At 46.0% G+C, this 27,500-nt stretch overlaps 1 protein-coding gene across 1 annotated transcript in view; it reads right to left on the bottom strand.

Annotated features, from left to right (window-relative positions):
- The window catches only part of cacna1aa (calcium channel, voltage-dependent, P/Q type, alpha 1A subunit, a), a gene marked incomplete at both ends in the record, with an annotated part of 106,689 nt that overhangs the window by 48,715 nt on the left and 30,474 nt on the right, over positions 1 to 27,500 (bottom strand). Inside the window, 23 exons of the mRNA XM_080008914.1 lie at positions 3,178 to 3,284; positions 4,729 to 4,788; positions 4,996 to 5,125; positions 5,380 to 5,515; positions 6,090 to 6,439; positions 6,723 to 7,360; positions 8,294 to 8,432; positions 9,664 to 9,714; positions 13,614 to 13,720; positions 14,402 to 14,469; positions 14,855 to 14,972; positions 15,297 to 15,369; positions 15,876 to 16,007; positions 16,342 to 16,454; positions 17,180 to 17,292; positions 17,854 to 18,060; positions 18,160 to 18,243; positions 18,615 to 18,659; positions 19,387 to 19,502; positions 19,724 to 19,827; positions 24,201 to 24,388; positions 24,694 to 24,846; positions 25,064 to 25,155. Of these exons, the coding sequence (XP_079865040.1) occupies positions 3,178 to 3,284; positions 4,729 to 4,788; positions 4,996 to 5,125; positions 5,380 to 5,515; positions 6,090 to 6,439; positions 6,723 to 7,360; positions 8,294 to 8,432; positions 9,664 to 9,714; positions 13,614 to 13,720; positions 14,402 to 14,469; positions 14,855 to 14,972; positions 15,297 to 15,369; positions 15,876 to 16,007; positions 16,342 to 16,454; positions 17,180 to 17,292; positions 17,854 to 18,060; positions 18,160 to 18,243; positions 18,615 to 18,659; positions 19,387 to 19,502; positions 19,724 to 19,827; positions 24,201 to 24,388; positions 24,694 to 24,846; positions 25,064 to 25,155 (3,324 nt within the window). The remainder of the gene's footprint in view (positions 1 to 3,177; positions 3,285 to 4,728; positions 4,789 to 4,995; positions 5,126 to 5,379; positions 5,516 to 6,089; positions 6,440 to 6,722; positions 7,361 to 8,293; positions 8,433 to 9,663; positions 9,715 to 13,613; positions 13,721 to 14,401; positions 14,470 to 14,854; positions 14,973 to 15,296; positions 15,370 to 15,875; positions 16,008 to 16,341; positions 16,455 to 17,179; positions 17,293 to 17,853; positions 18,061 to 18,159; positions 18,244 to 18,614; positions 18,660 to 19,386; positions 19,503 to 19,723; positions 19,828 to 24,200; positions 24,389 to 24,693; positions 24,847 to 25,063; positions 25,156 to 27,500) is intronic.

Raw genomic sequence — 27,500 nt, 5'->3', positions numbered from 1 at the left:
TAAGGGGTCCTCATATACAGTAGAGGATTTGCAAAAGCCGGATAGATATCGTGAACATTGTTTGATCGTATTATCTAGATCTCCTCTGAAACGGTGTCAAGGGGTGATGAGCACAGTTTGAGATATGGCAATTACTTGGTGGGAGGTAGCGCAGAGTCGGGGTGAAACATGCAGAGGGTTGCGGGGAGGGTGCGGGGGTTATATAGGAACAACCAGGGTTTCGGCCGTAAGGATCAGTAGCGCCTTTGAAAGCGCTTTGAATCCTATTTGCGCTTTCTAAAATGTCTCTAAAACTAAGGCGGCTCAGGCACCAAGGGAGACAGACCAATGGGTTCAGGGGGTCGTCAGGAAAGAAGGAAGGGACGATATTAAAGGAAAGCATGAAGGGATATGTATATGTAAAAGGAAGGGATTTTCTTCAAACTCCCTATCAGCTTATGACTTTAAGTCGTGTACCCAGGGTTATGCTTTAACCGACCAGGCGTACAACTGTATGCATGTTGAAGAATGGTTTGAATTATTCATTTAACTTGAAACCATTCCCAATAACATAACTATGGATTTGGTGATCGGACTCATGTGCATGGGTGCAAACCAACCGTGCAAAAGTCCCTGAGAAAAGAGCCGTTTACATTTTTTTTCAGTCAATTTAGGCGCACATTTTCAGTCTAAATTGTACAAAACCTTCCCACTGTACCAAGGGAAATTTCAGTCTCCAGCTTGTTGATAAGAGTTTTGAAAGAAATACATAGAACCAAGTCATTGATGCAAATTGGCTTGGTGTTAATTTTTGTAAGAGGTGGTTACAACATTTAGTAAAATTAGTGAAATAGCAACATTACTACAACAGATAGAGTGGAGAGTTGAGTGTGGCTACTGGTTCTGGTCTGGCTCTTTTTGAGCGTATCCCCCGTAGGAGATTTTATTTTCAAAAGCATAAACAAAGCACAGAATCCTGCGTCCTATAAGGAGGATTACCAATCACGGAAACCAAATTTTCAGTTGAATTCATGAGAAATCCCTTTATTCTCTCAGCTAAGGATTGCAAATGGCAATACATAGTATGGCCAGAATGGAAAAATGGGGAAAAGGCAGAACCACAGGAACAAAGAGTTTGTGTTGGTATTGTTGACTGATTGACTACCTGCCTAGATGACTAGGGACAGCAACTCGTAGTTGACTCATATCCCAAAGTTATTATGTACAGAGTTGTTTCTTTAGAGCCATAATTTTCTGAATGGTAATTGTTTGTACCGGCGATACGGTGGAGAACCAACTGAGCTTTGGAAAGGTCCAATTGGCCCTTGTGGTGTGGGGGTGGTGTGCTTTAAGTGGCCACACCTGTCTTGACTCTAGGTAACCGGGCCCAGGATCAGGGTGGCTGTACGCCTGTTGCTCGTTAGAGCAATCATCGCGCAACAGGTAAAACCCCTTTCCCCACACACACACAGGGAGAGCATCTGTCATGTTCCATCTGCTGCCAGCGTGTTCCATCTTGCTCATTCTAAAATAAACTGGTGTTTGCAACATCTCTGCCTGTGTCTCTGAGACAGAGGGCCCTGAAAATGTCATTCGGGTGGTGTGTGGCAGGCGGAACTGCCACAGCCCTTTATAGAACACAATGTTTTTAACTTCCAGAACCAAGACCGTACCAACGGCACCAACATCTCCACTCCATGTATATGTATTTATTCTCTATTCAATGGAGCAAAAGATGTTGATCAAAAGTATAAACAATGAAATCTGAAATATACAAAATTATCACTGCTACTAGCAGTACAGCGGCCATGCACACAATGCATTGAATAATTTCTTTGTTAATATTTACAGTATCTGTAGCAGCATGCTAAAATGCCCGCTTGTGGCTCATAAAGTTAACTGAAAAACACATGCGCTGTTTCATACGATGTGAAAAGAAACTATGATTAAATATTACGCTGTCAAAGAATCTTGCTGCGTGGATTAATAATCTGCCTGTTCAAGCAGAAACGTTGAATACAGCACATTCACCGATCCCATAGTCATAGTTAGTATTGATCATAATTGCTTGATTAGCTCTTCCTATATCTCTCATTTTAACGGCATTCATGCGGAGCCAAAGCTTAAAATTTCAATACACTGTGGAACTTTGACCAAATTCCCACCTTTGTATTTCAGCTCCCCGTTTAACAGCATGACATTCGATGCTCATGCTTCCACCTCTCAAACTTGACAGATTTGAGGTAAGAATTAAATCTCTTTAATCCAACACCTGGGCGTGCAGAATAAGGTTTAAAGCAAATACCTGGTCTGACGTGGAGAAAGGTGTGGATATTTTTTGTACGGGGGTGGTGGGGTGTTAGGCCCCCCTTCCCCCCACCCCCGCAGAACGGCCTACGCCGCTCTAGAACGGCCTGGGCACTAAAGGGTTACAGGTGCAGAGGGTGGTCCTCGTTCCTCACGGAAGGACGTGGAAGAAGGGGAAAAAAGTAGGGGAGGGGCTTGTGCAGGAAGGGCGGGAAGGGAGTGATGCGATGGAGGTGGTAATAAGCCTAGTTTATACTTGTTTGCTGGACATTTGCGACTTCTTTGCCACGGCAAAGAGATTTTGACAGAAGAGAGGTTCATTGGACAGTTTGCCATCTTTCGTCTGGAGACGACAATCGAAAATGTCGGGCAACCAAGTAAGACGTTGACTATTGGTAGGTGAGGTGGGGTAATAGGAAGAATCTTAAGAACAAATTTGGGGGGACGGGTGTGTGGGGGGGGTCCAGGTAAGAGTAAAGGTACGGTTGGTAGGAGTAGAGGAATTGACAGCAAGATCATGGGAAATGGGGAGACGTTCTGCGGCACAAAAAAAAAAGGATGGTTGGCGGGCGTGAACTAAGAGCGAGAAAATTAAAATCCGCTAAAAGAGTGAGAGAAAGTGCGAGTGTGTTTGTGGGTGTGGTCGGGTAAAAGAGCGAAAGAGAGAGAGAGAGAGAGAGCGAGAGAGAGATTTAAGGGGAAAATGAGACGGAGCTTAAAAGGAGGCAGAAAGCTCAGGAAAAGGAGCTGCAGCAGAGGGACGTAGAGAACCGTAGTAGTGGCTGTACTCCAGGGTGCCGGCGAGGCAGCAGACAGGGCGGGGCGGGGCGGGGGGAGAAGGGGGGGGGGGGGTGATGAGGGAGGAAAAGAGAGGGAAGGAGGGAAACTTACGTGAAGGCAAAGGCCACCAGAGCACCACTAACCACTATAAAGTCCAGAATGTTCCACAAGTCCCGGAAGTAAGAGCCCTGATGCAGGACCAAGCCAAGGTCCACCATCTTGGAGGATGGAGAGTGAGAAGGGAGGGAAGAAGGAAAGAGTAATTAGTTAAAGCTGCACATAAGCCCGCCGCCCTTTTTAAGCCAGGGGTGCTTTGTAAATCCCTTAAAAGTTAATGCTACTGCTACGCCCCCAGATGATTTAGTCTGGATTTCTTAAAACAGATGCAAAAGCCGCTGCAGGCTTATAGGATACACCTTGGGCTGTGTCACAAATGTCTTAAAAGTAAATAGTAAGTAAGTAACGACTTCCCCCTCAACGCGCCTTAGTCCTGACGCCGATTGACATGCTGTCCCATTCGATTAAGAGACAAAAGAATCATCTTAGACCAGCAGAAGTATCCCACCAGGAAATGATACAGAGGCATTTTTTCTTTGGTGACTAACTTCCTGAGACGGCTTTTCTCTCAAAAGTGAATCACGAGCGTGAGATTTCGCGTTCGTCGTAATTGGATCTCCGTTACGGTCGAGGTAGTCGTAGCCGAAACTTAGCTCCTCCTCGTCCCTAATTACATATTCTTTGAGACACCTTGGCTAATGTACTTGTAGTACGCACTGGTGGTAGAGCAATATGGAGGCAATAATTAAGTTTATTGCAAACTTAAAGATCACGTTGTAATGTCCGATAACAGTCGAGAGAACATTTTGCAGAACACAGCATGAAGGAGGAGGGGAAAAGAGAAAAAACATGAATTAATCAATTTATATCATAAATTCTAGCACGGGTCTACGTTCCCTCTTTTAGTTTAAAGGTCACACATTACGAAAGAAAACTCACATTTTCAGTGCTTGTGCACTTTCGGGTCTCCGATGGGCCTGCTAACGCACAAACTGTGAATTAAGTCAACCCGGTCGTTTTTTTTGCGGGCTGCCGAGATCAAAAAAACATGTGATTCACAACAAGCCGCTCAGATTTGTGTCTCCTCCCTACGTCAAGTGGGGGCTCATCAGAATAATACCGCCCCCACCCCATCTGAGTATCTCCACTCACGGTTTCGAGAACTACCTTTGCGGAGGAGCGGCATTTTTTTTTTTTTTTTTTTTTTTTTCGAGCGCCGGACCCTATTACCCCTATACCCTCTTAATAGTATTAGTTTGTGAGTGGGCCGTCTGTAAAGTTCAGTCAGCTCATTTGCATTTAAAGCTACCGACACAGAAACAGCCCGTCGACAACAGGACTGAAACAGAAAAGTTTAGAGGCATGTTACAATGGCTAGAACGCATGATCTGAATGGTACTATCAGCAAAAAAAAACACAAAAAAACCTCCAAGACATATTTTGGGGACCTCGGAGACCTATTTTAACTAATTGAAAAGGAGCATAATATGGGACCTTTAAATGATTCATCCCACATTTGAGGTCTGAATACAGGGAGCCAACGTTCCAGATCTCTTCATCCCTTAGCTAGCAAACGCGACACGGAGATCCAGGGAGCTGCGTTACCTTAATCAACATCTCAAAAGTGAACACTCCGGTGAAGACGTAGTCGAAGTAGCGCAGCACCTGCATGTGGGGAAGAAAGAGTGCAGAGTGGAGGGACTGAGTTGAAAATACCAAATACTCGCTCTCAAATGAGGAAAAAAATATATATTGTGCTGTTGTTGAATTGGCGGTTGCTAAATCAAATAGGCCTTTCGGAGGTATAATCAGAGGTTGATAACAGCCACACGAGGGGAGGATAAAACAGTGTATGGGTGCACATGTGCTTACGTTGTTGCGCGGGGAATCGGGCCAAACGGGATCCTCGGCGGCCAGCGCGATGCTGCTCATGGCGATGACGAGCAGAATACACATCTCAAAGTAACGCAGGGTGCAAACATAGTGGCACGCCCGGCGAAACCTGGGGTCACACAAAGACATTTGGCATGGATTACATTTTTTGCACTTTCGATGAAGGTCCAACAATATTATTTAATATTGTTCTGGAAAAAAAAAGATATTCCCACAGTGTACAGGTGAGTAATTGTATTTTATATACAGAATTTCTGTCTTTACGTGTGTGCATGTGTGTGTGTGTGTGTGCATGTGTGCGTGCATGCATGCGTGCATGCGTGCATGCGTGCATGCGTGCCTGCGTGCGTGGTGCACACTTACGGGTTGGTGGTAGACAGAATGAACATGGCCCTGAAGGGAGGCATTGGCCTCGGTCCTCCTTCCCCTCCCTTCTCATCATCGTCATCGTCCTTATCCTCCTTCTTGGGCAGCGGCTCCGTGTTGGCGTTCTTATTGACTGGAACCGATGGATAGAGTGTGTGAAAGAGAGCGAGAGAGAGAGAGAGAGAGAGAGAGAGAGAGAGAGAGAGAGAGAGAGAGAGAGAGAGAGAGTGAGAGAGAGAGAGCGAGAGAGAGAGAGAATGAGGGACAGGTTGAAAAAGTAATTAAGAAAGGAGTGAAGCGTGAGAAGAGAAGAAAAAATAAAAGATGAGGGCAGATGGGAGGGGAGGGGAAGAGAAACACAAATGGGTTGAAAATAAGTCACAAAAGTGAAGGGAAAGGAGAACACATCGGTCAAAGGAAAGCGAGAACAGAGCGAGAGAGAGAGTGAACGCACACAAATAGATCCAGATAAGGCCAAAAAAAAAACAAAGCACAGACAGAAATACCCTCAAAATTAGAACCAATGGCATTTAAAAAAGTTTCAAAGTTAATATAACAAGCAGTATGAAAACACATACAATAATACATAAAATAATATTATATAAAAAATATATGATCAATTTAACGCCTATGCCAGGTGGCAGCATGGTTGCTAGTCTTGATGTTGTGGCTATACAACATTTGGGATATTTCTGTACAGATATTACCTTGCAGTATGGCATTAATCGATGGGAAAATGGGCATGTCTACAGCCGTGTAATCCGGGTGAGGCAGCCGGATCACGCTGTTGGCGCAGTGATGGCCCATGTTGCCATAGCCGTCCAGCCCCACCAAGCTCCCATGGGTGCCGCTGGTGGCCAGGTGAAGGGCCGAGCCGAAGCCCGGGGCAGGGGCGTAGTTGGTCAGAGAGTTCCGGTGGGACTGCCCGGGCGGCGTGGAGCTCGAGACCAGTTTGGTGTTCATGAGGTTGTCCATGTCCTCGCTGTACTGGCTGTCCTGCCGAGACAGGTTCTTCTGGATGGGCCGCGTGGTGGAGAGGTTAGGGCCGCTGCCGTCCCTGGGAGGGACGGAAAAGAAGGGGAGAGAGGGAGAGAGAGAGAGAGAGGGAGAGGGAGAGGAGGATTTCAATTGATAGAGTTGACAAAACATTTTGGCGAGAGGAGAAATTGGAATGGAGTAATCCATTTTTCTGTATTAGATGGCTATTACTTAAAAACTGAAAATCAACTTAAATGAACTAAAAATAAAATGATAAAATGACAAACTAAAAATAAACATCCTTTTGACAAAGGAGAGAAAATCTAAAAATAATTCAGAAGTGTCAGATCGCATCATCGTACTTCCTGCGGTGCCGCGCCTTCTTGACCTCGCCGTCCGTTTGGTTGCCGCTGCGACTCCTCCGCGGCCTCCTCTCGCCTCCTTCACCGTTCCCCTCCTGTTCTCCTCCCTCTTCACGTCCGCCAGCGCCCCCTTTGCACTTGTGCCTCCCCGCCCCTCCGCCACCACCGCCCTCCTCTTCCTCGGCGTTTCGGCGGTGCGTCCGGGGCTTCCGGTGCTCCGCCTGGCCACCGATGCGCCCGCCGCTCCTGGAGTGGTGGTGCCTCCTTGGGGGGCGCTCCTCCGCCACGGGCCCCAGCACCGGCGTGGAGTCCAGCCGGGTGTGAGACGAGTGGTGGTGGTGGTGCTCCGACTTGCGACTCCGCCGGCTCTCCAGAGACTCCCCACGTTCCAGCGGAGGTCTGCCGGGACCCGAGCCACCCCCGCCTCCTCCTCCTCCTCCTCCGCCTTCATCTCCCCGGTCGTGGAGGGGCGTCTGCCTGCGGAGCTCATCGGCCGGGGGCTGCTGGCTGAGGCGGGGCTCCGGGGCGTTGGCGGTGGTCTTGTTGGTGTTGTTGTTGCGGTTCTCCAAGGGGTCGACTACCAGGGGGCGGTCCAGGTGGGTCTTCATGTCCGGGCGGATGTGGCGCGAGTAGTTCACCTGGAAGGAGAAGAGGAAAGCACCCGAGAAGAAAAAGGGAACATGGCCGGAGAGGAGGAGAAAATGGTTGGGGAAAAAAAAGATGTGGAAGCAGAGAGGAGGTGGTACAGAGGGAACCAAAAGGATGGAGGTTTTGAAAAAGGGATGAGGGTAAAAAAAATTGTGTCGGTTGGAAAAAGAAAAGTGACGAGGAGAAGGGAGAAGGAGGAAGGTGTCATTTGGGATTGTATCCTCGAACAGCATGAGCGATTAAAGTCTAATCCGCTGCATTACAGTGACAGTATGCAGTATGCAAATTGTACAGCAGATCCACAACAGAACTACACACAGTACGTTGTACTGAAGCACTCCTCCAAACATAACATCAGGAAAATTTAAAAAAAGACACCAGGGCTGGACAGTAACCCGGTACAGTAGGCCTATTGGGCGTGTCAGCCCCAGTTTTTCAATTATTTTATACCACAAAAATGTGTCTGTAGCATTTTTTTCTTTAATAATTTTAATGAACTCTAGTATAAGTATTAGAGTTTACAGTGATAGTACTGTTTCTGGAGAATGTTTAGACGGCTGTGACTGTGATATACAGTTTGTTGATACTGTGACAAATGTACCTGTTGTGTAAAAGTGTAAGTCACTCTGGGCAAAAGCGTCTGCTAAATGATATAACGTAACGTACAGTTATTGTTGACTTTTTTTTAAACTCTGATATACATCGTTTTTCCTTTACTTTATCCAGCGATGTCAGTGTATACTGAATACTTCTTCCACCATTGCAAGACAAGCATGACTTCAAACCAACGTTCCACACACGAGAGCGTCAATCATCATCGTTATTATTGCCATCACTTGTGTACACTGATAGCACAAGCCTAGGGCCCAGTTTTTTGTTGCCTGGTCCTTTACATTGTTCTGCTCCTCCCTCCCTGCTCTTGCCTTCCAGCGGTCGTCGGGGTCCAGCTCGTTGTAGAGCGCCTCGCGGCTCGACACCAGCGTCTGCCTGCGGAGCTCCTTGGTGCGCTGCTCCCAGACCGACTTGTTGCCGCCCTTGGTGTGGTTCTTCTGCTGGTCCTTGCTGCGGACACAGACCAGAGGGCGGGGGCGGATCGGGGGCCATCAGAGATCTGCTCTCCAAGGCAGGGATTTATTAAGGTGTGTGTGGGGGCGGGGGCGGAGTCAAACGCTCACATTTAGATATTAAAAAAAAAAAACATGGCAATGACGTGACGACTGACACTGAAGAAATACGGATACATGAAAGAGCCAGTACATTTGGAGCGGGGGCACTGGGGGGGTACACACATTTACAAGGTTGTCTGGAGGTACAGTACGGGGCAGCTCAACTGAACAGGGTTTGTTTTTTTTCCTCCAGACTTCTACATAGTTTCCCAAAGCCCTTGGCAAGGTGGCCCTAATTTACAGAAAACCAGAGGATATCAAAGTATACCCCCTGGTATTCAAAATGCTATTATCTCAAATAAATGTCAATGTACGCACGTGACAAAATCCAAAATTCTAAAATCAAGAATTCGAAAACTGATCGAAAAGCAAATAGACTGGAAGAGCCAGTGAACTCACAGGAGTCTGCCATGGGCCATTAAACACAAATTAAACTCATTGAACTGATGGCAGAACCTCTTAAAGGAAAATACCACTGTATTTCTCTCCTCTATGATTAAAGCTGTTTACCTGGAGAATAAAAGGTCTAAACCAGCCTCGAGACTAATACATGCTATTGCTGCTACCTCAGTTAAGTATAGGTACCTCCTTTTGACGTATACACTTAATGTGCTCCTGACGCTGCTGCCTGGTCTTTGCAGAGATTGTGCTGGCTATCCACAAAGAAAAACTTCAATAGTCAAATATTATTGTTATCATTATTATTATGGCTTTGTCGTGGAATTTCCCTTTAATGTCAATCGCTGTCTCCACTCTTTTTCATCCAAAATTCTGTAACCAATAATCCATTTTAACTCCCTGTTCTCACACTGCCAACAGTGTAACCATGGTAATGCAACAGCCATACTGAGAGGTGCAACAGAAACTTCGTTAAAAAAAAAATGAAATAAAGTAAAACTGTGAGGCAAAGTGAGAAACAGTAACTAAGAAAAAAAAGCCAAGAACACAAGAGAACAGCTTTTGATGAAATAAAGTGAGAATTAAAAGTGTCCAGGCAAGAAAAGGGGTGCTGGTCTCGGAAAACAGGGAAAGGAAACAAAAGGGGAGGGAAAAGAGAGGAGGGGACGCAAATAAAACCGATAAAAAAAAAAAGTGAGTCATAAATGAATAAACAAATAAATAAATACCAGTCCAGATAGGGGTCTGAAGTGTTGTGGTGCTCACTGTGTAGTTTGCGGCTGAGGAGGGAAACAGCTGGTGAGTGAGATGGCAGAGAGCAAAACACAAACAGGAGCTTCATTCCAAAATGTCGGACGCGTCACAGAAATACCCCGTCATCGCTAAACCGTATCGACAGGGACGAGGTCTCTTCTCTGGCCTGGGGAACTCTACTCAACAAATGGTGGCCAAATAGAGGAAGACGCTTGTATTTCTCCTCTGTAAAAACAAACGAAAAGAACATCATTTGGAATGAGCCCTTGTACCGAGACTGCGGAACTCTCCATTTCTGCATCTAAAACATTCATATATCAGTTGACCGTCAAATTGTTTATTTGCCGCCGTCCCCACCTTTCATCCCACTCGAACTTTCACGTCACTCTTGACCTCCACCTGGCACACACCTCTGCTGTAAAATTCTAGGGCTGCAAAATTGCAGCTTTTAAACCCCCACTCACTTGTTTCGTATCCCAGGATTACGGATTCTGGATTCAGAAGCTCTTCTTTCGTATATGATTTCCGGAAGGTTTGGTTGCACAACACAGTGTTTCAGGAGGATACATTTGCAGATGTAATAAGATCGCTGGCGATATGACTAAAACTTGTTCAATTGGATTAATTTATGATACATCAAATGACCACACAAGGTGCTGCCAAACCCAACGGCAACGGAATTTTTGGCATATCACCAAATATTACATTTCATATTCATATGCAGCAATGAATTATAAAAATCACAGAATGCTTTGAATTGCATTGCATTGTTTTTTACTTGGGAATGCTTCGATGCATGCAGCGTCCAGTACTCCGCTAAAATATTGACATAAAGACTTTCAAGACGAGCTTGAAACCTAAAAGTATGATGGTGGATTTTGATATGAACACACAGGCCTTACTCCATCGCTGCTGCCATCTTTAGTGTCTTTAGATTTTCCCATTAAGCCCTGATACGTGTAGAGTGCTGTCTGCTCTGTAGCGTCTCTAGTGTCACTACTGTCTGACAGTGTCTCACACACATGCGCACGCACGCACACACACACACATTTGGGCGATTTAGGGTTTCAAATCAGCGTATCCTGCATTTCTTTGGAGGTGGGAGGAAACCAGAGCACCCGGAGAAAACCCACGCAACAGCACATGAACATGAACACTCCAGCACTTACGAGGTTTGAGGTTTCTGGTAGAACTACGCACTTATGAAACTGTGCCGCGGCTTGAAAAGTTAATAGTTAAATCATCAATCCCTTCCTTCCAGGCACAACCGTTACTTCTGCACTCAAAATCCAAATATAATAACAATAATAATAATAATAATAACAATAACAATAACAATAACAATAACAATAACAATAATGATGATGATGATGATGATGATGATGATGATGATGATGATGATAATAAATAAAGCTGCAGGCAGCAATACACAGGATACAATTTAGTCATGTTAGGTACAATTACATGGTACAATTTAGTCATGTATTATAGGTTTACGAGGTTCCGTAAATCGACACAAAAGAAAGAGACGGTTCCTCCTAGGGCTGGACGATAAAGCCAAAAATGTTATCACGCATTGTTTTTTTTATATTAATCGAACATATATTTAATAATAATGCTAATTTTTTTTTTTCTCATGGCTTGCATTAAACACTGAATAAATAAAATAAAATAAAAAATATGGAAACAAAAAAGAGATAAATGAATTAAATACATAATGAATAATATATAAACATAATCATCATTGTGGTCTTAGAACAGACCGAAAAGTTTCCGAATGTGTACTCTGTGATTATATCCGGAGACGTTTGTAGCGGCCCGAGGGACTCTCTCCGACCATGTCAGACCAGACCGAAAATCGCGGATTCTTTCTTTAATCGCTCTCCTTCGGTGGGGATGGGGGCCAAGCCGGGCTCGGGTTGGGAGGAGGGCAGATTCAAGTTCAAATTGGTGTTTGAGAAAGATCTGATGCGTCAGCTCCGGGGGGCCTCATCCTGCTGCACGATGCCCAGCCGAAGAGAGCAGGGGCCGGGGAGCGAGCGGAGAAAAGCACCGGCTTTCCGGCTGTACGATTGGCTGTTAGTGTCACATGGTTGTTTCTCCGCACTATATTGAAAACAAATCTCTTAAATTTATCATCGTTATCGTGGAAGATTTTATCGTGAACATTATTGTACTGATTGTTCTTGCAGCACGAGTTACAGTTTTCCAAGTTTCGGTTAAAGACTGCGTCTGCTCGGGTTGTCCATCTAGCAAACGCTATACAGTCCACAAGGGTGGAAGTCGCTGGGTGCGAATGACTTCCGAGAGATGAAGCTTGGGCTTATATAACTTCGGATGATGTCACAAATCGCCCCGCTCCTCAAACTAATCAAGTCACGCCAATGTTTTTCTACTTTGGGTAGATATACTGCAGTTTTTCACAAATTTCTGCCCCAAATGTACATCACAATTGATTAAACTCTAACAACAAGATGTCTGAAACGTCCCAGTTCCAACGAGGCATCAACCATGTCTGTGCGTACTGGGGTTGCCGTGTTAAATTTTTGTTTTAATTTTGTTCTTTTAATAGACCAACCATTACTATAGTATGTGTGTGTGTGCCTGTGTCTGGTGTGTGTGTGTGTGTGTGTGTGTGCATGCGTGCGTGCCTGCGTGCGTGTGTGCATGCGTGTGTGTGTGTGTGTGTGATACCTGTGTGAACCAAAAGCGGAAGTGAAACCCTTTGTGTATCCAGAGAGGAGAGGCAATCAAAGGTTCCGACTCTCTTGACCAGGGACCAGAGGAGACCTGACCCAGATCAAACACTGCGTGTGTGTGTGTGTGCGTGTGTGTGTGTGTGTGTGTGTGTGTGTGTGTGTGTGTGTGTGTGCGTGTGTGTGTGTGTGTGTGTGTGTGTGTGTGTGTGTGTGTGTGTGTGTGTGTGTGTGTGTGTGTGCGTGTGTGTGTGTGTGTGTGTGTGTGTGTGTGTGTGTGTGTGTGTGTGGTGATGTACTTCCATGCAGGCTTAGACTCCCTGCTGTGATATTGTAAGCCATTGCAACAGCAAGTGTATACTGTATGACGGTTTGTGTCTGTGTTGGTCTATGCATTTCTGTGTGTGTGTGTGTGTGTGTCTGTGTGTGTGTGTGTGTGTGTGTGTGTGTGTGTGTGTGTGTGTGTGTGTGTGTGTGTGTGTGTCTGTGTGTGTGTGTGTGTGTGTGGGGGGGGGGTGGGTGTATCTCTCTCTATTTCTGCAGATTTCTACCATACCTTATATTTTCTGTTTTTGGGTTTTGGAAAATTCTTAGAATATAGTGAGGAAGGTACCTTAAAATGATCTCCTGGTCCAATCCTGGTCGACTTTTTTTTGCCAAAGTTAGTTTATTTGCCAGTTGCTTTGTTATATTTGTTAATTCCATTTGAAAAGATGGATTTTTTTTTTTAATTAGTTAGGTTTTAGTTGCTTTAACATGGAATGACAAAAATATGGGTTACATAGTGGTCAGCAGGCCCAGGAGATCATTTTAATAAATTATATAATTCCATAAGAAAAATCGTACCTGGTCCTGCGTTTTTAAACAAAAAGAGGAACACTACAAGACTAAATATTAGGTTCTATTAAATTCTGAGATGGTAGAGAGAACATGGAGAGCTCCAGTGTTTTGGAGACGAAGCCGAACCGCGGACGCTTTCCAACGTACTCCAGCAGGTCCTAAATAATGATTAAATTAATTATTAACCTACAAGGACGCAATGATAGCACATAAGAAAATAATATTTGAAGTAGGCTTTTGGCATCGCAAAGTCACGGCCGTCTCACATCTGTGAAAGGATGAATAAACAGTGAAAACATGAACACCGCCATAAGACACAGAGAGTGGCGGAGTGAAGTGGGAAAGACTGGTTTCAACGGAAGAGCAAGAAAAGAAGGGAAGGAACTCACGCTGAGATGGAGAGATTGGCGGCAGACATAGGGCTGACCTCAGCCACCTCCTTCGCCTTCTGCAGAGCAATCTTCTGACTGGCGGCCTCCTCCTCCTCCTGCTCGTCCTGGAGAGAGAGAAGATGGAGAGAGGGAAAGGAGAAAGGGAAAGAAGTGAGGGGGAAACAAGTAAAGAGAGAGATAGAGAGACGGAGAGAGAGAAAGAAAGCATTTTTATTAAATGGATGGATGGATGGATAGATAGATTCATAGATAGATAGATAGATAGATAGATAGATAGATAGATAGATAGATAGATAGATAGATAGATAGATAGATAGATAGATAGATAGATAGATAGATAGATAGATAGATAGATAGATAGATAGATAGATAGATTGATAGATAGATAGATAGATAGATAGAAAGATAGATAGATAGATAGATATGTTGCTTATGTTACTTAAAGATAAATTTCCCTCCTCCAGACTGCCACGAGCGACAGAGAGAGGGAGTAAGAGAGAGAAAGAAAAAGAGAAGGAATGAAGGGGATGTGAAGGACGGTAAAGACAAGGTTTTTGGGGGGGGGGGGGGGGTTGATTTCACACGTACAAGAATTTAAAGGATGATTCCACCACAAGGCGACTGTGAACGAATTAAACAGATCGAAGGGCGAAGGATTAGATCTCCTTTTGTGGCCAAAGAAGGGGATGGATGGATGGATGGATGGAAACTGGTTCAGAGGAGGCTGGGAGTAAAACAAGAATAAAGATAAAGAGAAACAGAAGAAGAGAGGAATTTGGTTGTACCTTGGTCAGTTCCTGGGCATTGGCCAGATTGTCCACAGCGATGGCCAAGAAGACGTTCAGCAGAGTGTCTGAACATGGAGGGTTAAAGGAAATAGATAGATACGTAGATAGATAGATAGATAGATAGATAGATAGATAGATAGATAGATAGATAGATAGATAGATAGATGTGCCAGTATATATTTCTAGATGTGTGTGTAGCAAGTGTATACTGTATGTCGGTTTGTGTCTGTGTTGGTCTATACATTTGTGTGTGTGTGTGTGTGTGTGTTTGTGTTTGTGTGAGCGCGGGTGTGTGCGGGTGTGTGCGGGTGTGCGCGGGTGTGCGCGGGTGTGCGCGGGTGTGCGCGGGTGTGCGCGGGTGTGCGCGGGTGTGCGCGGGTGTGCGCGGGTGTGCGCGGGTGTGCGCGGGTGTGCGCGGGCGTGCGTGAGCGACGCCATGGTGCAGGATACAGTTGCCGAAGAGTGTGAGCACAATGAAGAAGATGGAGAACGCCATGCCCTTGTTGACTCCGCCCTGAGACTTAATGCCGTCGTACATCACCATGTTCCAGTCCTCACCGGTCAGGATCTGCACACACACACAGATACACACACACAGATACACACACACACACACACACACACACACACACACACACACACACACACACACACACACACACATATACACACACACACACTAATTTAAGTACAATCATAATGCATATAATACACAGGTTTAAGAATGATAATTACAAGGTTTAAAGGTAGCTGTGTACATCTCATATTCCGTTTCTGACCCTTTTCTGTTTGTGTTTCAATTCAAATCCCTTATTTTTTCACCCTCAGCTTCCTCCACCCACCCCTCCTCCACCTCATCTGCAGCCACCGCCGGCATCACGTTCACCCTCACCTGAAACACCGTCATGATCGCCGCAGGGAAGGTATCAAAGTTGGTCGGCGGAGTGCCAGCCTCAAAATTAAACCTAGCGGGGGAAAAGAACAATAAAGTGGCAGGGATGAGAGAGAGAGAGAGAGAGAGAGAGAGAGAGAGAGTGGGGGGAGGGGTGGGGGTGTAGTCTTTGCACGGCATCGGGTTCGAGTTTAGGAAAAGTGGAAATGTTGTCATCAAATTTCCTTTTTTTTTTTTTTTTTTTTGATGGGTCACTAAAATAATAACAGAAAAAACAGCAAGGAAAGGAGAGAGAACGAGAGAGAGCGAGAGAGAGCGAGAGAGAGCGAGAGAGAGCGAGAGAGAGCGAGAGAGAGGGAGAGAGAGAGAGAGAGAGAGGCTTCCTCAAAGCGTTTTTCTCATGGTTGTGAACACGTCAAATTTTCCTAGGTCGTGGATTGTCGCACTGGATACTCACGTACAAGTATAAATGAACACGATGCATAAATAAGTAGTGTCGTAGGGCATAAATGGGGCTTGAGAGTGAGAGGTGGAAAGGGGGATGGAGACGGAGAGACGGGGAGGAAGAAGACCACTGACTGTCCTCCGAAGAGCTGCATGCCCAGCAGGGCGAAGACGACGATGAAGAGGAAGAGGAGGAACAGCAAGCTGATGATGGACTTCATGGAGTTGAGCAGAGACACAACCAGGTTCCTCAGAGACGCCCAGTACCTGGACGGAGAGAGGGAGAGAGAGAGAGAGAGAGAGAGAGAAAGACAGGTATAAGAGAAAGAGCGACAGAGGGAGGGTGATTGCGTGATTAGTTCCGTTCCGTGTTGGGGTTTCTGTGTTTTTCGTCTGGGTGCAGGGTATGATCGGACGATCGTCTCCATTTCGTTCTTTGTCACATCGATAACTTTGCTTTGTGTCGCCGCATTCTTTTCATGCTTAGAACGTGGCCTTTCGGAAACCTTTGTGCAAATTAAAGCTCGTTTAACTAAGCGGGCGAGAGAGAGCGAGAGAGAGAGAGAGAGAGAGAGAGAGAGAGCGAGAGAGACAAACTCACTTGGTGACTTTGAAGATCCTCAGTAACCTGAGAGCTCGAAGCACGCTGATTCCAAAAGATGTTCCCGGCTGAATTATGGACCAGAGGACTTCAAATATACTGCCACAGATCACCTGCCGCGTGCACACAGACACACACACACACACACACACACACACACACACACACACACACACACACGAGAATCTCTTCACCTGCCAAAATCTTTCTGATGTTCTTCTGGTTGATCAGATACTCTATGTATCAAATATTTAAGTATATTTAAGTTTTCACATGTAAGCATTGATTTGACATAACTGCAATTTTACTCTAAATTACATTAAAAAAAATATATATATATACTGAATATATATGTTTATTTCAAGTTTATAAATGTAAAGAGGAGAATAGGAAGCCGTCCAAATATTTCTGCCGGATCCGATGTCAATCACGTTCATTTATTTTCCCTTTGTTTCATTCCTTCCTTCTCCATTCGTATGACATTTTAATTTGGATGTTTTCGTCTTTTCGTTTTGTTGGGGGTGGAGTCAAGTTCCTGAATTATTACGTGGGGGGGGGCTCAGAAAAAAAAAAAGAAAAAAGTTGAAGTACGACTGGATTAGACAGTGGAGACTGGAAATGTTGGTGCCTGGTTTTGACTCCTCGTAAAGAGCAATTAGGAGGAGGATTGTGACACAATATGAAAAAAAATATATACTGCACTGTATCCAACCCTTATTTAAAAATTAATATTGTACATGGTCCCTTACATAAATAAATACATACATTAAAAAGAATTTTATGGCCTTTTATATATATATATAAATAATATTATTCTGGGTGCGGCGCGGGGACTCACAATGCAGTCGAAGCAGTTGAAGGAGGAGTTGAGGTAGGACTGCCGGCCCAGACCATACATCTTTATAAACATCTCTGACAGGAAAATCCCCAAGAAAATAAATTCAGCAAAATCTGGAGGGGGCAGAAGGTGGAGGCGAGGAAGAGGGGAGGGGGAGGAGGGGAGGGGAGGGGTGGGGGCAGAAGGAAGACAAAAACAGAAGGCAGAGACCATCCATTAATCTGTTCCTTCATCCATCTATGTGTCATCCCTTCATCTACCTGCGTTTCACCCACCCATCCTCCCTATCTATCTGTATCTCTCTATCTATCTCTCTACTCATATTTGCAGCATTCCATATCACTGTCTCTCACTCTCTCTCTATCTATCCATCTATGTTCTCATATTTGTAGCATGCCGCCTCCCTCTCTCTCTCTCTCTCTCTCTCTCTCTCTCTCTCTCTCGCTCCCTCTCTCTATCTACTCATATTTGCAGCATCTCTCTCTCATAAATATACATTTCTTCCCTGCTTTCTTTACGTTATGTCAGCTGTTTCACAATTTACAATTTACTCGCCGTGCCCGCGCGCGTGTGTGTGTGTGTGTGTGTGTGTGTGTGTGTGTGTGTGTGTGTGTGTGTGTGTGTGTGTGTGTATGTGTGCCCGTGCCCATGCGCGTGTCTGGCCCCCCGCCTACATAGGAAGTCGGAGAGCGGCTCGGGCTGGTCGTAGTGCACGACGGCCACACACAGCGTGTTGAGGCCGACCAGGCACAGCACGGTCCAGTAGAAGGCCTGAGTCTTCACCACGTGGCGGATGAAGAAGCGCAGCCGGCGCTCGCGGCGGTTGAACAGCGTGCCTTCCAGCTTGGAGCTCTTCAGGCTGGCCCGGGCGAACGGCGAACCTGGGGAGGGGGCACAGACGGCGTTAGCTTTCAATTCGAAACTAGTCGTCTTTTTTTTTTTTTTTTTTCTTTAACGACCGCCAATGAGGAAAGAGCTACCAATCGCCAGGTCCCCGTCGCCCTCGTCGGGGTTCAGGAGGTCGGCCTTGTTCTTGTGGTTCTTTGTGGCTCTCCTACGGGAGCCTGGAGGAGTCAGACAGCACATGTTTAAAGAGTTTTTCGGGTGCCATATTGTGCCTGCACGTCGCAGCTCAGTGGAAACAAATCGTCTTTTGTCAAACAAAGCTTCTTGTCGGGGCCCCCCTCTTGAAACGAATGGGAGTGCCATTTGGCGTGGGAACAGCCCCTTCCCACGCCAAATCTCCAAACGGAGAACACAGAGGTTTAACTCTACTTCACGAATCTCGCTCCTGTTTCAATCAATTGTCAGGATGACCAGGGGATGTTTTAGACTCTAACATTATGGAAGACTGTCACACATGTACACATGTAGGCCGCTGCAAATTGCACACGCGCACGCACGCAAAGACGGGAATATGAAAGCGCAGGCATACCGTCATAGTTACCGTCGTTTTCATCGTCCGCCAAGATGACTTCCTCTGTAAACACAAAAAAAACAATTCAACGGGAGAGAAAGGAAGGTCTAATAAGACGCAATTAAAAAACGGCCAACGACTTACCTCAAAAGAAAACAGCCGCTGAGCTCAGGACGTTAACGAAACAATTCAAAACGTGTGCTTCTGACCTCGATACCCCAAAAAATTACTCCCGGGATCCAACTCAAACTATTACGATTCAACTTCAGAAAGACCCCTAATCAGTGCTTTTACAGTTCTTTACATTTCTATTGTTTTAAACTTGGCAAAAAGTACAGAGATGATGATATTTTTGGCACATATACTGATATCTGCAATTGAACATTTTGGCGATGACTACCGGAATTAAATGATACGATATTATGATATTATGACCAAGTAGGTGGATGCATTGATGCATTGATTAGAACAGCCAGAACAGTCTACGAAGTTCAGAAATGCGCATTATTTTACGGAAATGCAGCCTCAAAGTTAACATTTGACTATATGTCGATATTGCGATCATCGAAATCCCGGGTGACATCTCGTCTCTCGTCTCTCGTCTCTCTCGTCTCTCATCTCGTCCCATCGATATTATACTGATATATTCAGCATCGCCTCTGAGCAAGGGCACGTAAGAGCCGGTGACTCCGCACGCCAGCCCCCTCTGTGCGTCCAAAAATACAGCGGCCCCCAATGTGATGTGGTGGCGTGATGCACCCCGGTTAAAATAAGCCCCACTTGAGCCAACCTGCTTTGCAGATCCACTCCAGGTAGCCGTTGAGCTCCCTCTCGATCTGCTGCTGCCTGCGAAGCTTCAGGAACTCACTCCTGTTTTCCACGCGCTCCCTCTCTTTGGCAAACTCCCTGTGGAGGCAGGCACACACACACACACACACACACACACACACACATATATATAAACACACATATACTGTATAAACAGAGACCGGCACACAGGCATTAGGTCGGATTTGGTTGGAAACCAAATAATTGTGATGAACAAATTTTTTTTAATTTTTAATTTTTTGCATTTTATGTCCCTTTATCATAGTACACTGTACTATGATAGCGGCACATAGTCCTACCCGGACAGGACTCCAAGAACCAGGTTGAGCATGAAGAAGGAGCCGATGATGATGAGCGGGATGAAGTACATCCAGTTCCACGCGCCCCCTGAGGCGTCATCGCTCTGGAATTACACACACACACACACACACACACACACACACACACACACACACACACGAAAACACACACACACACACACACACACACACACAGAAACACACACATGAAAACACACACACACACAACAACAGGGTTAGTTTCAGTCTTCACTCAGGAGTTTGATTTCCAGTTGACAGAAACGTCACGTTGTTTATGCGCTGAGCAGCCATCTTGGATTTTGGGGATTTTGTTGAGGTTCTTCCGACTTTCCGAGTCGGGAAATCTGACTTCAGCGGCCGCTCCGGATGAGATATCCGAATGGGAACTCGGAAATTCCGACTTAACATGTCGCACAGTACTAGTATACAGGTTTTGCACCATAACGCGGCTACTTCCGAAATAAAAGGATACATTGGAAAGGAATATTCATTGGAAATGTGTTTCCGTTTGACGCAGTTGACGTAGCGCGCGGTGAGCGAGAGAGGACCTCCCGCCGACAAGCGAGAGTCGAAAGAGGCGGTTCAACTCCGCGTTGTGAATAGAATTCTCACAAGAATCGTTCAATTACGTCACTTATTAATTTTGGTGGAATGTGAAAGGGTGAGGCGGTCACATTCAATATGAATTACGGCGCCGTTTTCTTTGCCTCGGGCGTTAACTCCGTCCTCAGTAATAATTCTCAGTTGGTGGGTGGAGGAATCCCTCGCTCGCCCTGTCGGATATTGCCAATAGTTTTTTGGCATTTACAACTTAAAAATTGAGAAATGAAGATGTCAATTTTAACTGGAGAAAAACAAAAAAATGTATAGTTCTAACACATTGTGGCCATTTTCTAAGATCATCCAGTGACTTAAATCAAATCTGCTGTTGATCTCATTGGTGGTGTGTTGCTGTCCATGGTGCTGAATGTACTCATCTATGTATCTATCTATCTATCTATCTATCTATCTATCTATCTATCTATCTATCTATCTATCTATCTATCTATCTATCTATCTATCTATCTATCCATCCATCCATCCATCTACATATCTATCTATCTGTCTGTCTGTCCATCTGTCTGTCTGTCTGTCTATCTATCTATCTATCTATCTATCTGTCTGTCTGTCTGTCTGTCTATCTATATGTCTGTCTGTCTATCCATCGATCTGTTGTGTCTGTCTGTCTGTCTGTCTGTCTGTCTGTCTGTCTGCCTGCCTGTCTGTCTATCTAACAAGACTGCATGTTGCAGCGTTTTCTAGTTTTGGTTGAAAACACTAAGACACTAAATCCTTTCAGTGACTTGTCCCGAGCAGGGAGCCACATACACGACTGCAGGTCGGCTCCTGTTTGGATGTAAACAACAGTGAAGTCGTCCTGCGTTCTCCATAAGCGAGTGCACATCGTCCGACGCTGCTGGGCGTCTTTCACCACGCTGAATAAAACATGCAGCGCTGCACTCCTTCCTCTCCGCCCTCCGCCATCTCTCCATCTCCTCTGCATTTAACCCACTTGTGTTTATTTACTCTATTTTCCCCCCTTCTTCTTGTCTTCTGTTTCTTCTTCGCCGCTTCCCAGTGGTTCTGACTTATTTCCTTCATTCATTCACTCCTTCATGCCCGACTGCCTCCGTCACTACTCTCTTCTTCATTCCATCTCTCCCCGTCCATCCTTTTCCTACTTTACCGCTCAGCCCCTTATTTCTTCCTTCATTGCAACATCCTCTCCCTGTGCCTCCGACTCCTTCCAGCCCTCCTTCCTCGCGTCGTTCTTTCATGCCCTCTCTCCTTCCTTTCTTTCTTCCTCCTCCGCCCTTACTTCTTTCCTACTCTCTCTCTCTCCTTCTGTCCTTCCTTCCTGCTCTCTCCTTCCTTGCCTCCTTTCTTTCCTCCTCCACCCTTACTTCTTTCCTCCTCTCTCTCTCTCTCTCTCTCTCTCTCTCTCCTTCCTTCCTTCCTTCCTTCCTTCCTTCCTTCCTTCCTCCGCTCTACTTCCTTCCTGTAGGTCGGCGGAACTGCTTCGTACCCGATGTGCCGCAGACCTTTTCTTTTTTTTTCTCCCATTAAACTTTTATCGCTCTGCTCCTCAGCAGCTGCGAGAATAACTCAGGCACTTTTTAAATATAGAGCAGCAGCCAGAGAGCGAGCGAGAGAGAGCGAGAGAGGGAGAGGGAGACACGGGGGGGGGAAGAGAGCGAGAGAGGAGAGCGCGAGAGAGAGGGAGCGACATGGGGGGAAAGAGAGCGAGAGAAGAGAGAGAATGACATGGGGGAAAGAGAGCAAGAGAGAGAGAGAGAGAGAGAGAGAGAGAGACATGGGGGGGAAAGAGAGTGAGAGAGAGAGAGGGAGAGAGAGAGGAGGAAAGAAAGATGGAAAAAGGAAGGCACAGAGGGATAGACAGAAGGAAGGAAGGAGAGAGGTGAGGGACTAGCAGATGGATGGATATGGAACCGAGGGAGGGGCGAGAGTGACGGGATTCAGTTCAAACGGAGACGAGAGAGAGGGAGAAGAACAAGGGGGGGCAAACGATGGGCTGACAGAGAGAGAGAGAGAGGGAGAGAGAGGGAGAGAAAGAGAGAGGGAGAAGAACAAGGGGGGGGCAAACGATGGGCTGACCGAGAGAGCGAGAGAGAGAGAGAGAGAGAGAGAGAGGGGGAGAGAGAAAGAGACAGGGAGAAGGACAAGGGGGGCCATCGATGGGCTGACGGAGAGAGAGAGAGGGAGGGAGAGAGAGAGAGAGAGAGAGAGAGAGTAGGAAGGGAGAGACTCAACGAAAGCGCTAACGCTCAATGACCCTCATCTACCTCTGTACGGTCTCCATGGCAACAGCTGCCACTGACAACAGGGAATTGTTCAGAGTCTTGGGCATCGACACTGTGTAGGAACCTGGTGCCGACTGTATGGAAGCAGTAAGGCTGCACGTACAACATGGGGAATGACGGGAGGACAAACCGTCGGGTAAATGCCGTACAACAAGGAGGGCCTTATTTTTGTGTTTTTATGAGGTCTGCAACACGAGATGGTTACCAAGTACTAATGAAAAAAAAAAAAGGCCCAACGCAAAGTATTGGATCCTCATAATCCGATCATCTGATAATAATGTGATAACACACATGATCCGCCTGTTGGCAGGTTCCTTTGCTTATTTCACGAGAAATAACCTTCGATTATCAGTTATTGTCGTCTTCAATCGTTCAACACAGATTTTGGGGGAACGACTGGCCGCCCGTGAACCCAGTCGCACATTCCAATGAGGGGTGGAGCGGGACCCGGAGAGAGGAGAAGGATCCGGTCTGTCTCCTCTCCAGAGCCAAGGGCCGCGTGCCATCCGGGCGGCCGCAGTCACCCGGACCAAGGTGAGGTCGCTGACGAAAACCGGTTTTAAATACGCTCCAGGCGGTGTTTGGCGGCCGGTCACGCCGCGTCAGAACGCGTCAGGTTAGGTCACGTTAAGCCGCGTCAAATAAAGTCGCGACACATCTCGTTTATTCCTCTCACACTTCATCACGGTGAAGCCTCTCGCGCAGCCATGCGAGTGCTGATGGCAAATCCTCCGCGCGGGGAGCAATCTGTCCATTCCTGGCCATGACAGAGAGGTAGCAGCGGGAGATCTAACATAAACAATAACATTGGGTCCTGTACGCGATACGAGCAGAATTCGTTTATGGGATGTATCCCTCTACTTTGCTGTGTTACAAAGCTCTCGATATTCATCTTCAGCCATCTTTTTCATACAGTATGCTGTGATCACGTCATGTATTTAAGTTATTGAATCCGCCTTTAAAGGTTAGAGGTCGGAAATAAAAGAAAAAAAAAAACAAAACGTAATGCCGGCTCCGACGGACTGGGGAGCTGTTCATGTGCTTGTCTCTTAAACGGGCTTCACACCGAATCCGAAAACGCATGTCAGGGGAAAAAAAGAGGTCGAAGGCGTAAAGCGCGGCGTATTACAGCTTTCCACATGCGGAATCCTCTCTCTTACTCTCCCCGGGAATTAATGGACATCCAGTTTGTTGATCCGATTCGGTCCGATTCGGTGTGAAGCCAGATTTAAAGGTGCGAATCCACCTAACTGGTATCCGATGCGCCCATAGGCCATGTAGGCAGCCGCCCTGGGCTCCATCCCGAGACGGGGCCCGGAGAGGGAGCGATCGGGGAGCAATTTGCGCACCTGTCTCCTTCTCCGACGGTACTGGTTATGTTTGCGCCAGTGATGGGGTGTGCGCGAATGCTGCGCCGAAACAGTGCGCTTTTTTTTTTAGATCTAAGTTATTTTACTTTATGTCCTCTTTCTGGAACGAAACAACCGCCGTGCATCATGGGGACACCTACTCAGTGACAGTTTGCCCAGAGCGGTAAAATGGCTAGAGCCGGCCCTGCCGATGCGAGACTATATGTAATGTGTATATGTACTCACATAGTAGAGTAGCTCCGTCCAGCCCTCCATGGTGATGCACTGGAAGACGGTGAGAATGGCAAACAGGATGTTGTCAAACTGGGTGATGCCGTAGTTCGGTCCCAGCCAGTACTTCCTGCAGGTGGTGCCCTCCGGACACAGCCGCGATGGGGCCTCTGTCCCACATGGAAACTCCTCCCGGGTATCCCCTGGAGAAGGAGTGAGGGCGTTGCTAGGCGGTTAAAAGGAGGTGCAGGTATGTGACCGATCTAAACGAGGGGGGTTAACAAGCTGGTTTCTGCGCCCCCTTGGGGTCTGTGAAGGAATTGCAGGATTTTATGTGGGTTTTTTTTGGGGGGGGGGGGGTTTCACATTTTCATTATTTTTTTATTAACATATTGTCTGTCTGTCACAACACATTACATTTTCCTGAAACAATATATTGACAGCTGTAAAATTGTGACGTGCGATGACTCCTGATGTCTTTTCGATCTTTCCGGAGTGCTTTCATCACCTGTGTAATTGTCGAAGCAGGTGGTGTGGAACTTCCCCATGTAGAACTCCAGACCGATGATGGCGAACATGAGGATGGCGAAGAACAGCAGCAGGCCGATCTGGAGCAGGGGGATCATGGCCTTCATGATGGACTTGAGCACCACCTGCAGGCCTGGAGGACACCATGCACACAGTCTGAGGGTTTGTTTTAAACAAACGGTTAATCAGACCATCAACAGATTTTAATCTATTTTTATCTCTCATTTGATCACCATCAAATCTCAAATGTCTCAATCTGTGAGAAAGGTGTAAGGCTGTATAGTCTCTGAATTTCCGTGCACCATTGAGAATTTTCTCCAAAGTTTGGAGAAAAATAAAGTCTTTCTTACTGGGAATGCCCGACACCAGTTTCAGGGGCCGCAGCACTCTCACGGCCCTGAGGGTCCGCAGGTCAAAGTCTGAGCCAACCGTCGACAGGATGCTATAGAGAGAGAAAGAAAGAACTAATGACATTAGAATAACCTTTCAGAACACATTAAAATAATCTTTTTGGAGTAAAAATATTTCGACTGCTTGAGGCGCACACGGGACTCGGAGCTCTCGACTCATTTGTGAGAGATTCAGACTCGGTGAATGCCTGTGTGCAGTTACCGAGTTTAAAACAGAATGAACAAAAACAAACTAACGACTCTTTTGCAGGAGTGAATCCCGACTCCTGAGTCATTTAAAAGGTGTGTTCAGGATGAACATCACGTTTGCCGATCTCGCATCACGAGAAACAACTGTGTGTCTTTGGCGGCATCTGCACAGAGGAGCACTATTCATCTTCTAATGCAACCGATCGATAGTCAAGCTACAGAGAGCATCTCTGACCTGTCATTCAGCAACACACACACACACACACGCATGCACACAGGCACACTCGTCAGGTCATCTCAAATGATTGGGTGAGAACTGTACTGTATGTAAACAGCTGAGCTGATCAATATGTCTGACGGGGGAAGTGGATAGAAAAGTGTATCAGGGAAGGAGAGAGGGAGTGTGGGTGGGGCGAGAGGGAGGAGTGGAGGGAGAGATTGATGAATGAGAATTTAGATGATGACAAGGCAAAAAGAAAGAAAGTGGAAGAGGGAAGGAAACAGGGAGGAAGTGAGGGGGGTAAAATGGAGAACAAGAGAGAGATTAGGGGTTGCTTGTATCTATCTATCTATCTATCTATCCATTCATCCACCTATCCACCTATCCACCTATCTATCTATCTATCTATCTATCTATCTAATAATAGAAGACAATATACTGTGTGTATGTACCTGTGTGTGTGTGTGTGTGTGTGTGTGTGTGTGTGTGTGTGTGTGTGTGTGTGTGTGTGTGTGTGTGTGTGTGTGTGTGTGTGTGTGTGTGTGTGTGTGTGTGTGTGTGTGTGTGTGTGTGTGTGTGTGTGTGTGTGCGTGTGTTTTCTGGAGAAGGTTAAGATGTTTCCTTTGCCGCCTGACTTCCAGTTAGTGCCTCTGCTCTGACGCTGACGCACAGTGTGAATCATCCTACCTTGATCTCCCTCTCCTGCTCTCGCTCTCTCTCTCTCTCTCTCTCTCTCCCTCTCTCTCTCTCTCTCTCTCTCTCCAACGCTCTCTCTCTCGCTGTCTCCCTGACACACATCCAATTTCCCTTCACTCCTCTAAGAGGCCCAGTGACACAGCAAAGCTCTAATCACAGGTCTCAGGTCAGACTGCGCTGCCTGGAAGGAACCAAAAAATATAAAAAAAATAAAATGAAAAGGAGCAGGAGGAAGAGGAGGAGGAGGAGGATGAGGAGGAAAAAACCGAAACTCAGCCAGGATTCCCCCGGACCGTTCTCCGCGTGGCGTGCGTCGTCTGGGGTCCTTGCTTTGACATTGCGTGAGATTAAAGGCAAACTCTGCAGCTTTTTATTTATTTATTTATTCACAGTTTTATTCACTTGAACATAAACTCTGTGCACGACCCCCCAAAAAAGTGATCAAAATCGAGGGAAGCCAGGAATAGTCCTCCCGGCCTCACTAAACCCCACCCTTCCAGAACATCCCCAACAATTTGTTTGGGAGCCGGTAGTTTGGGAGTTTTGTTTAACCCACTCAAATCAGCTGTGCGGGATAATAATCAGTAATAATTGGTAATAGATCCTTAAAATTCTGCACAGTCTGCATTTAGCTGCAAATCAGTGGTAAATTGGAAGGTTGTTTCACGTTACGCCAATCAGCCATCAGCCAAACCACCATCCCAGCGGACTCTGTATGTTTTACAGGGCACTGGTAATAAAAGATAAGACTTTATTCACATCATCTCAGGTAAAATTACGATTCGGTATGTTAAAATACCTTGAACGGGGAGTCAGTGATATTGATGATAGCATAGTGGTGAAGGAAAGTCAGTGTTTGGAGAGAAAAGGGATGGATTTTTTTTTGTCATGTACCGACTGATTTATCTGCCGTCTTTTTGTGAACTTCATGCATTTCACAACACATATAAAAATGGATTTGTGGAAAAAACAAAACAGGTAGAGAGGCTCAAGATAACGACGTACTTCAAAATGAAGACAGATATTTTTAGTAAAAGTATTAAAAACAAATATTATTTAAGAGACCAAAGTCAAACAAATGCCATGAAAAAAAAATCGAAAAAAGAGGCAGCTAGGGGAGACGGGGAGGGAGCAAACTGAAGGGAAAAAAAGTGGAAGGTGTTATTTTGACCGAGCCGGGAAATTCCCACGTTGAAATGTGACAGAATATTGAGGTTAAAGCACTGGATTCACAGCTTTCTGTGTGTGTGTGTGTGTGTGTGTGTGTGTGTG

Source organism: Zeus faber (genome assembly GCF_960531495.2).
Source record: "Zeus faber genome assembly, chromosome: 11".
In the NCBI taxonomy this organism is placed as follows: domain Eukaryota; kingdom Metazoa; phylum Chordata; class Actinopteri; order Zeiformes; family Zeidae; genus Zeus; species Zeus faber.
The sequence above is the reverse complement of the archived record's forward strand: the minus strand, read 5'-3'. Positions and strand labels throughout refer to the sequence as shown.